The 12,492-nt window shown below is 34.1% G+C and overlaps 1 protein-coding gene across 1 annotated transcript in view; it reads left to right on the top strand.

The window, feature by feature from the left end:
- The first annotated feature begins 730 nt into the window (after positions 1 to 730).
- The window catches only part of LOC137645950 (very-long-chain (3R)-3-hydroxyacyl-CoA dehydratase hpo-8-like), a 15,301-nt gene continuing 3,539 nt past the window's right edge, over positions 731 to 12,492 (top strand). Inside the window, 5 exon segments of the mRNA XM_068379020.1 lie at positions 731 to 941; positions 3,792 to 3,906; positions 6,777 to 6,906; positions 8,295 to 8,365; positions 8,367 to 8,395. Coding sequence (XP_068235121.1) covers positions 859 to 941; positions 3,792 to 3,906; positions 6,777 to 6,906; positions 8,295 to 8,365; positions 8,367 to 8,395 — 428 coding nt within the window. The 5' untranslated portion in view covers positions 731 to 858.

Consider the following 12,492-nt stretch of genomic DNA (forward strand, 5'->3'; position numbering starts at 1 on the left):
TTCTGAAACTGATTAATAACACAAGCAATATTGAATAATTATACTGTAAATTGTATTATCAGTAGTTACGATAATAGGCCTTAATCATGCAATTCTTATATAATTCGAGGGTTACCATACGAATTTTTATCCAAATATTTATATATCTATATAAAGATGAACCATAGAATCGTAATGCATCAAAACGAAGTTGCATGTCAAAGAAACTTTAAGTTTTTTTTTTAATCATTCATGCAACTTTCAAAGCTGAAATCTTTAAATATATGTCAATGTGGATTGAACAGAACCTTCAGATTTTTTTATAAAGAATCGTTAATCACTACAAAAGATCGCTAGCAAAAAAAATAACATTCCTGATGTAAAGCAAACAAGACTCTTTTGCATCATTAATGCATATATTTAATTTCTAATAGGATACCTGGCAACTACCCATGATTGGGTTTGGGGACATTTTTTTATAATGAAGCCAAGTGTGTTCACAAGCTATGAAAGACCTTCGCAATATTTCTATTCTATTACACGACTCTAGAATGTTCATGATAAAATTTGCAGACATAATCACATGGTGAAAAATTAAGCCTTTTTTAAATAGAATATTTAAGCACCAAAATAAATTGTTTCTCCCTTTTAATGTAATACATAAAGATAGGATACGAACACATTTTATAGAAAAATATGCATGGCGTTTTACGTTGTGTATTCTGTAAGAAATTGAACGAGGCCAAATTTCTGCGAGTCTGCACTCTGCAGTGTAGTAGTACCTTCACTCTCACTCCTGTCACTGTTGGACCTATTCAGATCTGCATGATTTGAGGTAGTTGCTATTTAGACGGTGTAGTCGTCATTATATCCAGTCAGATGGCTGAAGTAAATAAGAAGACAGATCCCAGCTCACCGGGAAATGTTTATCTCGTGTTTTACAACGTATTTCTCAGTGCAGGGTAAGATATCTTATAGTAACATTAGGTGTTAGGAGAGTAAGTAAAACTCCAGTTTACCGTAAAACCTTCGAATGCTACCTACAGCAATAGGTTAGCTGTCATTACAGATATATGTTCATGTAGGGAAACCGGTAGATGTTAACAATGTCACATCACGCAAATATGACCGTGTTTTAATTTACACAATAATTTTCTTTCCAATCTGCTTTCTATCATGCAGTACAATAATACCCATTTTCCTATTGTTGTCTTAATTAGAATCATTCGCTTACTTTTCACGAGATCCAATTTCAGAGATCTGGTTTTCTATGATTCCTGAGGTCGACATATTTAAGAAAAAAAAAATAGAGATACAGTATAAAGTAACCTAAGGTAGCCCCACCTAACCTGACCTGAGTGTGCCGCCCTCACTTATCTGAGGGTGAGACCCCCTAAACTTTACTTTGATGGCTGCTTTTCGGGTCCCATACAGTAGGGGAACCCCACTCTCTACAGAACCCCCACTGTCGTTTTACCTTGATCGTTCACATTATCTTTTCAAGTCGCATATTATTCATTTACTGTTAAATCGTCACTGTCAAAAGACTCATGAAATAAGAAAGTCTTCTGTTTCCTCTTGAAATCCTTAATGTCTTCAATCATTCGAATGTTTCGTGGGAGCTTATTATTTAGTCTCGGGGCTGCATATTTAAGGGCTCTGGAGCCTAAAGTAGATATAAATCTAGGTTCCAACAGTTTGAAGCCATCTGTAACTATTCTCGTGTCGACACAATTTGTTGGCTGCGCAATATGTAGCAATTCTCTTCAGTATTTTGGAAGACCGGTTCTGATAACTTGGTGGGTTATTGTACATATTTTGAATTCAATTCTCGCTTAAATCAGCAGCCAGTGTAAATCAATTAGTATAGGGGTGATCCTTTCTCTAGGTGGGACACCTTTTATCAGTCTTGCTCCTCTGTTTATAGTGTTTTGTAATTTCTTAAGTTGAACTTTTGGTAAATTGTGGTAGATAGAGTTGCAGTAGTCTATCCTGGTAATAACAGTTTATCTCAAGTTTTTTAACAGAATTGCACACTTATGTCAGACCGCATCAGTTTTAGTTTACATTTTTCATAAAATGATTGTAACCCAATTCAGTAAGTATCTACTTGTACTTTGAACTTCATAACCATGATGATTACAAGTTTTTCAGTGCAACACTGTCGTCTTTAGGGTGTTATAAATATATGATACTTTAATTTCTAGCCAAATACCTGAACCATATAGTTTTCTTAGTTGCTATCTTGGGAGCCTTTGTATATCAGTGGCCAGTTTCTCCTGTGTGCATTAAAAATGGACATCACTAACCAAAACTTGGTATCCCAAAACTTTGCCCCCTGGCCTAACCTACAAGCCGTGTCCTTACCTACTTACCTAACGGGGAGGGCTAACGCCTCCCTGCGACCCCCCTTACACTGCCGTATTCTAAGTTAGCCGTAATCAAACATACATGTGGCCGCTATCATACATACACCCTCTATCTTGTGTTTTACGCATTTCTGATCAATATTATTGAGGCAAACCACCCATTTATGAGTTTTTGGACACCCCTTTATGAAGACATAGGGGACCCCAGTGGGAAACTGGGGTTTTTGGGTGGGATATACTTAACAGTTAGAAATGCAAAATAAACTCGAGATAAGTAATTGGAAAAACATATGGTTCATGTAAATGGCTGAAAATAAAGTATCTTATTTATGAGATTAACTTTACGTCCTTTTAATAGTTTTTGCTCCGATGTGGCTCACAACATTCGCAGAATTAACATTACATCACTGCTCCTCTTCTGGAAAATGGTACATGGATGTGCTGCGCATGGAAGCCCCTTGTGCCATTATTTCAAGGATATTTTTTTACTTTCAATAGCTATACACTGAACATAGAGTGTTTTTATCACGATCAATTGCCGATATAAAATGAATTACATATTTTCAAAATAGATTGTACATCCATTTTGGAGGCATCTTTATGTGATGGTGGTCAAGGTAAAACTGAAGGGGAGGATGGAAAAAAATAGATGTTGTAGAGCAACTTCCAGGATTTTACGCATAAATATTTGGAGTCTTGTAATTGGTTATGGTTATAAAAGCCAGGTAATGATTACAGCATACCTAAAGCAGGACAGCTGGCTAAACCGAATGCAAGCAAAACGTGTAATAACACCATCATCTCCCAAATGTAAACAGTCAAGTTAGAGTAAGAAATAGACTTCACATTTTAAGTTATGCCCCAGCCCCCATTAAACATATAGAGAGAAATACCAAACTAACCAACATTCATCCATTTCTTATTGCAGATTTCAGTTTCGCTAGTAATAAAAGTATCATATATTAACCCCTTGAACTAAACAATATGTTCAGACTAGGACATATTGGGAGGTTTTAGAACAAGCCAAACCAATTTCATCCTGTGCAATTTGCTATTGTTTAAATTGGTCAAGTTAGCTGTTGCCCTAACGTTTTGACATCGCAATTTAAATTTTGAATGATATCACAATTCAACTTGACATCTTAATACAACTTTACTTGACATTTCTATTCAACTAATGTGATCTGAGTGCCATAATGCAAGTTGTAAGATCTGCCAACATAAAAATGAAAATAGAGCCGTTTTTATTTATAGGTAGTTTTGATAATAGACTAATGTTTTTATCTCGTATGCATGAGATAGAGTTGAATCGTAATTATTATGGGAAAGATTCAAGCTGCCTTTTTAAAATAAATTAAGTTCATTTTGGGAAATAAAAAATTTCATTGACTTTCCCGTATTGTACAAAGGTTAAAATCTTTTTTATAATTTAACCTTTCCCAGGTGGTTAATTGTGCTGATCCAGGCAGTTCATCACCTTATTTATGAAGGCCGTCCAGGACTGTGGGAAAGTACACACGAGGTTCTTAAGATATTCCAAACACTTGCTGTATTGGAGGTGAGGCAATAGTAGGCAATAGTTGAAATGATGAGAGCGTGGTATTTATAACATTTGTAAAGTTTATAAAGTTAGTTAATAGTAATGAACTATCAACTGCAGAATGTCTTGGATGTAAGTTAAGTATAGCATGTGCTATGTGGTCTTCATTACTCATTGCATTTTGCTACATATTAAAAGGGCAGACCCCAAAAGTAGCTGATTATATCAGGGGTACTTTACCTAGCTGGATAATTACCCCTTTTGGTATATTGTTAAGTATTACATTTACTGCATCATTATTTTTGATTGTCTTTAAAATATTTTGGTTGAATTAGACATTGTTTTCAGGTGACAGCCAGGTAAGAACTTAGCCAGATTGTTCTTGTATTGTTTTTTACTGTAATATCTTTATCTGAGAGATGAATATAAAACTTTAAATTGTGAAAAATACCACAATTCAATACTGTATTATCATATCATCATCATGTCCTCCTTCGCCTATTGACACAAATAGCTTCAGTTAGATTTCGCCATTAGTCTCTATCTTGAGCTTTCAAATCAACACCTCTCAACTCATTTATATTACAATATAGAACAATTTTTTTTTTATCAAGTTATATGCAGTAATCCTCAACAACTATTGGTATTTAATTCATTATAGATTACATGTATAGTATTCCTTATAATCCTCAATAAATGTGCATTTAATTCATAACAGTTTATAGTATTGGTTATAATCCTCAACAACTATTGGTATTTAATTAATTATAGATTATAGTATTCCTTATAATCCTCAATAAATGTGTATTTAATTAATAACAGTTTATAGTATTACTTACTTTTATGAATATTGAAAGGTTGGTAGTAGTGTATTACATTTGTTGTCAAAGTGAAGTAAGTACAGTATTATGAATCCCTCCTTCAGTGTGTTTATAAGTTGTTTATAACCTAACTGATAGTCAACAAGGGAATTGACAGTACTGCACTATAATTATAGATACAGTACTGCTAAGTGAGAATTCCATTGAGGATAATCCCCATATCACCTACAATTTTTACATTCTACTACACATATAATAATTTTCCTTCCAACTTTGCCTTCTTGTACCAAACTACTTGACTTTAATTATTTCACTGAAATACTTTTATAGGTGTCCTGATTTTTCTCTATTCCAGTATTGTTATTAGGCAATTTTAATATATCAGAAATAAGTTTTATAGTTTAAAAAAAAGGTAGAAATAAACGTGTGCCATTTGCAAAATTTTCAGAGAATGATGACACATTTGGGAGCTTTTGTATAAAGTAATGAGATTATAAAAGTATTCTGGTAACAATAAAGTGGATGGATAAAATTAGATTAACTCTTCCCTTGCTTTCATCTGAGCTTGTGGAGGTCCTATTAGGTATTATAAACATCTTCATATTGTATAAACTGTACTGTTGATTCTCTTTTTTTTTCTCAAGGAGATACAGAACATTACTTTCATTCTGTTATTTATTTTGTTTGAGAATTGGTTGTAATGAGTACTAATTGGCATGACTTTTATTTTGTAGTTTTCAAAGGTTATACCTTAATGATAAAAGATGTGATACTAAGAGGGTACAGCTTTTGTTAAAGATTGTGAAAATATAAAGAGTTAGTAGTACAGTACTGTACATTATTTTAATTTTGAAATAAGCTACTAGAGAAACGTTTAATTTTTTCTAAAAATCTTTTACAGTGTTTGAAATCCATTGTGTGTTATGTAGAAAATGGTTAACTGAGGTGTATAAAGCAAAATCTGAGTACAGTTGACCTTTTGTTCACTGTCTTTTTTACCAGTATCTCATAAAAACTTGGAGCCCAAGTGACTTGTGGTTCTGTCTTTTTTTTTACTAGTATCCCATAAAAACTGGTTTGAGGCTATGCAAAAACTGGTAGCAGTACAGCATTTGACATTGCAAAAAATTTACCTTCGATTTACTTTCTCATCTCTTACTTGATTCAGCACAATATTATAGAAATTTTATGCTGTTTTAGTGATGCTGTACACGGAATAATGACGTAGGTGTTGTAGATATATATATACTTGTATGTTTAGTTTACAGCATATTATTAAGGTAATGTAATACAATATTTCAAACTTTGATAGACATATCAAAAGTCTGTCTTTAGAGAACAGTAATGTATGCCATTGAGAATAAAGTTTTGAGTTAAAGAATTAAGTGCACACAAGTAGTTTTTCATAATTGTAAGGAAACAAACTTCTTTCATCTTATGATAGTATATTATCAATGTGCATTAATAATATTTTCCCCATGACTTCAGGGAAATAAGATAAATGATAAAATAGCAGAAATCTCTCTCTCTCTCTCAATAAATGATAAAGTTGCAGAAATATCTCTCTCTCCCTCAATAAATGATAAAATAGCAGAAATCTCTCTCTCTCTCTCTCTCTCTCTCTCTCTCTCTCTCTCTCTCTCTCTCTCTCTCTCTCTCAATAAATGATAAAATAGCAGAAATCTCTCTCTCTCCTCTCTCTCTCTCTCTCTCTCTCTCTCTCTCTCTCTCTCTCTCTCTCTCTCAATAAATGATAAAATCAGAAATCTCTCCCAATAACTGATAAAATAGCAGAAATCTCTCTCTCTCTCTCTCTCTCTCCTCTCTCCTCTCTCTCCCTCCTCTCTCCTCCTCTCTCTCTCAGTAAATGATAAAATAGCAGAAATCTCTCTCTCAATAAATGATAAAATAGCAGAAATCTCTCTCTCTCTCCTCCTCTCCTCTCTCTCTCTCTCTCTCTCTCTCTCTCTCAATAAATGATAAAATAGCAGAAATCTCTCTCTCACTCTCTCTGTAAGCTTCAAAATGATGCCAGAACAATCATCTTTTCATAACACTGTTTTTCAGGTAGTCCATTCAGCTGTGGGTTTAGTTCCTTCAAAAGTTGGTGTTGTGTTTCCTCAAGTGCTCTCAAGATTAGTTGCACTATGGCCAATTCTACATACGTTCAGAGAAAGTCAGACAAGCGTTGGTAAGCATTTAGACAAGGGAAAAAACTTAGTCATGGAATATGTATGTTGACTATTTTGCAAGTTATAACATTTTAATTTTTTACGATGTCATACTTCTTTATAATTGTTATCTTGTTTCAGGGGAATGTTTGGGCTTTTTGTTTACTGTTGATAAGTCTCTGTATATAGGCCTACTTGTTTGAATTTTAATACCTTAGGCATAAAATTTCATCAAATGTCAAAGTTTTTCCTGATGTTCATTCCTTTTAATTCTCATTGACATTTACAACTATCTCTTTCTGCTAAAGGGCAGATTCATTTCCTACCCATTATTTTTAAAAATATTTTTGCATATACTGTACCTGGTATTTTATAGTCATCAGATATCTATGCTGACAACCTATACAAGAACAGAAAATCCTGTAATCAGGCGCTCTCTCTCTCATTTACTTTATCAATATTAAATTTTTCATTGGGAATTATTACAATTTATATTCATTCTTTATGTTAGGGCTATTAATTTGCTGTTTATAAAACATTATATTGAGGTTACACTCAACCACACTAATTTTATCTGTTATCAATATTCCTCACCGGCTATTTTCCTGTTGGAATCCTTGGGCTTATATAATCCTGCTTTTTCAACTAGGGTTGTATGATATACCGTTATTTTTTTTTTTTTTTTTATGCGGGGAAAACGCAGAGTTATTTTCTTAATTTCTTCTGGGAAAAATTGTTCCAGTTTATGTGCATTTTGTTTTACAAACTCGCAAACCGTAGTACCATTGTATCTAATAAGTATGGTTGGAAAAAGCTATGCAGATTATATAAGTGTTTGATCACTGGTATAAAAATGAAAGAATATTTCATACTCAAACTTAATCTTGAATCCCATATAAACATTGGTAACATGAAGACTTTTCATTAGTAATTGTAACCTAAATAAGCTAATATTTTTTAATAATAGCAATTAATTCTTATATGTCTGCTACAATTATAAAGCAGCTCTATGAAATTTCTGAACTAAATTAAAATATCGTAACCTTGGAGCTTTATTACAGGAAACCAAGGAGGAAATTTGGTCATCAGATTTCATATTATTGAGAAGTTGGTTACAGTATTATGTACAGTACAAAACAGTATATATTTTACTCACTCCATTGGGCATAAAAAAAATTTTAGTTCTGTATTAGAATTACTCTTTGTTTTCAGGCTTCTAAGATGTAGATTGATTTTTCAATATTTCCACTTTTGAATTTGATCCCATAAACAATTAGCTCAAAATAGGGAGCTATATAGAACAGGAAGGGAATTTCATATGTAAAAAGACAAATGTCTTAGAGAGATATGAGTGTTCATTGTGTATTTGACCCTGCCATGATTATTTAAGTGGATGTTCCTTTTTCCAGGTTACCCTTTATACTGATTGCATGGAGCGTGACTGAAGTCGTACGCTATGCCTTCTACTTCTTAAATATTCTTGAACCGTGTGCCATACATCATCGCATTTTTGAGGTAGAGGTTATTTGTTTCTTGTACATTTTTCTATCAGATTAGAGGCTGTGTATGTTAGCCATAGAAAATGAGCTGTTCTCATGGAATAAAAATCAGGTAAATTAATCAAGAACTACAGGCTTGAAAATATATGTGCTCCAGCACAAATACAAACCTACATCCCATTACATAGTTATTATATAACTGGAATAGGGGTATTACTTTCAGTGAAACTGAAAGGACGAGCAATTGAAGTTTAGCGAGGGTTAACTACCCATCCCGCTAGTTAGCCCCCCCGCTAAGGGATGGGTAGCTTGCTACTGCTCCCACTCACACACCTGTGATTTAGCTCACTTTACTTTTGGCTCAGATGGAGACCAATTGTTACTGCTCTTCCTCCTCGCCTATTTTGGACTGCCATTAATTCATTCCAACACCCTACAAAACACCACATAAAATCCCATTATAAGCTACAGTAAACCAGGATGAAATACTGTACAGCCAAATGCATTTGAACCATTCAATATACCTAAACTAAACTGTTAATACCTATAAATTAAGTAGTTATTACAACAATGTAATAATAAATGGAAAATAATACAATACTGTACATATACTAAATATACAGTTTCATATGTACTGTACTATTATAGATACCCCTATTACTAGACTACGGCTACATTTTCTGTTGTATGAACCCATTTTCTTCAACTCTTTGTGATGGGCGACTATTTTATTCTCGGTCTGGCTGGCAAATCTTTTTTCTTAAAAAGGGATTTTGACAAAGGAAAAACCTATTTCTGGGCGAGGGACCTGTGTCGCTCCGTGAAATGCTCCTTATACAGTATTACCATTTCTAAGGTATATATACTGCTAAATATACCAGAGAAATAGTTGCATGGAATGCCAGGAATATACCCAGTTCGCTCACCCTTATGGGTGTCGGTCTAGTAACTGGGGCGTGTTAGAACCACCAGAGGTCCCTTACCAATTAGTCTTCTCCTTCCTCAAACTCCTCCGTTACTACGAGGTGCCGTTCTACATCCGACTACTGCCCGCTACTACGACTACTGCCCTCTACCACCACTACCATCATTCCTTTCTTAGCACCGTGATATCCACACGCGTTCTGTGTTCGTAGCTTCCTTTTTACTGTGATGTGAAGATGTCTGATCTTTTGGAGACCCCTACTCCCAAGTTGAGTATTGCAATTATCCTCTTTTGATAATTCGATGTAGCGACACCGTAAAATTAATAATATTGTTAATTTTAGTCTCGGCAGTATTGTGTGATGCCTTACTCTCGGCAGCCATTTTGGTGTCGTTACCTCTGAGAGCTTCATGATTATTTACGACTTTCAATTACTTCCTCATACTAATTGTACAGTAGTCTTGTTTATTTAGCTCTAGACATCTTATATAGTGATTAAGTATGGTTATTGAAGTTTATTAATGTTTGAGTATTAGTTAGGCTATTTTGGCATTCATTTGGTTAGCCTACCAGACCGGGCCGTATGCGGCTTCGGAAGGTAGCCTAGCCAGTGAGTTTCCCCTTCAATATACGTATATTATATCTAGGTTAAGATGTTCCTATTGAATATTACGCACATTTTCATAAAGTGAGTCATAAAAATTTTCGCATCTCGTTTCGCAGCTTGAAAATTTCGTAAGCAGAGCCTTTCATTAAGATAGGTATGACTGTGTATATATACATACAGTCTAGCCTCTTAATTACGATAGTTAGGTTACAGACCACAGGCAAGATAAGCGAATTTATGCGAATAATATTACACTAGGGTGGGCTAACTCCTAACCTAAAAAGTCACTGCCCCTTTCCATGAGCAGGTGCCAGAGCTGATGATTAACACAGTAAATACTGCCTAATAGTTTTAATTTGGTTTCTACAACAGTTCATATAATCATATGTACAGTACATTTGCACACATGTACTGTACACTATATACTGGACACAGTAAGGTTACAGTACAGTATTGTGCTAAGGTAAAGTTTACGAGTCGTCATCCCCTTGCTGTTTTGTATAACAAAAGTTGTTCCTATCTAGTAATACTGTACTGTAACCTAATACAGTACTGATACTGTACTGTATATTACTGTAATATATGTACAGTACAGCTTAACTGTACTTAGTGTGTGTTCTGTTACAGTATTTTCGATCAAGACTCGTAACCTACGCCGCTACTCTAAAAGCATAACTCAGCTTCTTATGTGTTGTCTCCTGTGCAGTAATGTTATTTATACTTAATTAAGCAAAAATATAGCTTATTTTATAAACTGAAAACTTGAATATCTCGATAATAATAGTTTCTTTTAAATAAATAAACAAAAACTGTGCATTTAATTAATTTTCAACAGCTAACTCGCTAACTCACTCACTCACTCACTCTCGTTTTAAATTTCAGGTGTATTTTATAAATCTAAGTAGTATTTTGGGAGCAGTGATCAGATCAGATGATCTCATCACGGCACCCAAAATACTTAGATAAAATACACACGAAATTTAAAACAAAAGCACATAAATGTTTTATTAAGTACAATTAACTATTTCATTAATCGTAATTTTCCAAATGCAATAATGCTTCCGAAACTAAATTGAAGGTTTTGGTAGAAGCCTTCCTCCGACTTAAGGATGAGTCGCCTATGTATAGGAAGAAGTTTGCATTTTTATTGGAACAAATGACAAACTTGGACATCATTTGAATTTTTCCTAACTAAACAAACCAAAGTGCTTTACTCGTATTTTCCCTCCATCAGTTGCCTCTAGAAAGTCCTGGTTGGTATCTAAATGAGTGCTCATTGAGCAAAGGGGGATGTTTGTTTAACCCTTCCTGGCTAGGTAACTGCTGCCCACCTGTTACACCTTGTTCTAAAAGTTTAATAGCCGTATACTTCAGCTTCTCTTTTAATCTATCTTATGTAATAAACTCAGGTTTGTATACAGTAGTTCAGAAAAATACACATTATCTTCAAATTTGTCATTTCTTAATGTTGATTTAAACAAATTGTATAAAGTTGCTCAGGAGTTGTTTGTTTAGTTGAAATCATATATTACTTAGTGGCCTGAGTTGTTTAAAAATTCAGGCAGGCAAATTATTTACATTTAATCTGCTCACCTTTTCTTATAAAGGATGTATGAATTTTCAGTTGTAAAGTGATAAGACATTTCTTGACTTGACTGTCATCTAGCTGCCGCTCTTGAGTGTGTACGAATACACTAACAAAGTATCATTTATACCACTTCTTAACTTATTCAAACCATCTACAGTATACAGTTGATATTACATAAGCACCAATGTGTTGTATAACCTATCAAATTTTTTGTTTATTACATTTAAACCCCCCCCCCCTCTCTCTCTCTCTCTCTCATCATCTCTCTCTCTCTCTCTCTCTCTCTTCTCTATCTCTCTCTCTCTCTCCAAATGATATCTTTGTTGCTCCTCAAAGTTTCATTTATATTGAAATCAATCACGATTCAATTTTCCTTACTTTCTCCAATCTCGCAACCATCGGTCACATCGCGGTATTTTCGATATTTCTGGAAAATCCGCGATATATGTATATACATGGGTTATGAAAAAAATCCGCGAAGTGGTGAATCCGCGATGGTCGAACCGCGAAGTAGCGAGGGTTCACTGTAGTTTAATAATCCACTTTTGCTTTTAACAAACCTATCTATTTTCAGATACCACTAAGTTCATTGTGCTATACCCCATGGGAATTAAGTGGAGAGCTCTTATGCATTTATGCAGCTTTGCCTGGTGCTCTGAAGACTGGGGTTTATTCAACAACCATGCCTAACAGCATAAATTTCACATTTAATTTCTACTATGCAATGATCATATTTGCATTGATGTACATACCAGGTAAGTTCAATTTAATATTTCCTTTCTTAAGGGTACTCATAACACAGTCATATAGTACTCTTTTTCTTTATAACTATTATTATAAACTACCCATCCTTATGAGGGAGCAAATGTTACCTGGTAAAATATTGTCAAGAAAATGCCTTTCTCAACTTTCACAATCTTGAAATTTGCATTCAAACGTACTGCCACCATAGTTAATGTGGCAATTGTAGACTTTTTCATTCATTTGTGCTGA

Source organism: Palaemon carinicauda, chromosome 8, assembly GCF_036898095.1.
Source record: "Palaemon carinicauda isolate YSFRI2023 chromosome 8, ASM3689809v2, whole genome shotgun sequence".
NCBI classification, from domain to species: Eukaryota; Metazoa; Arthropoda; class Malacostraca; order Decapoda; family Palaemonidae; genus Palaemon; species Palaemon carinicauda.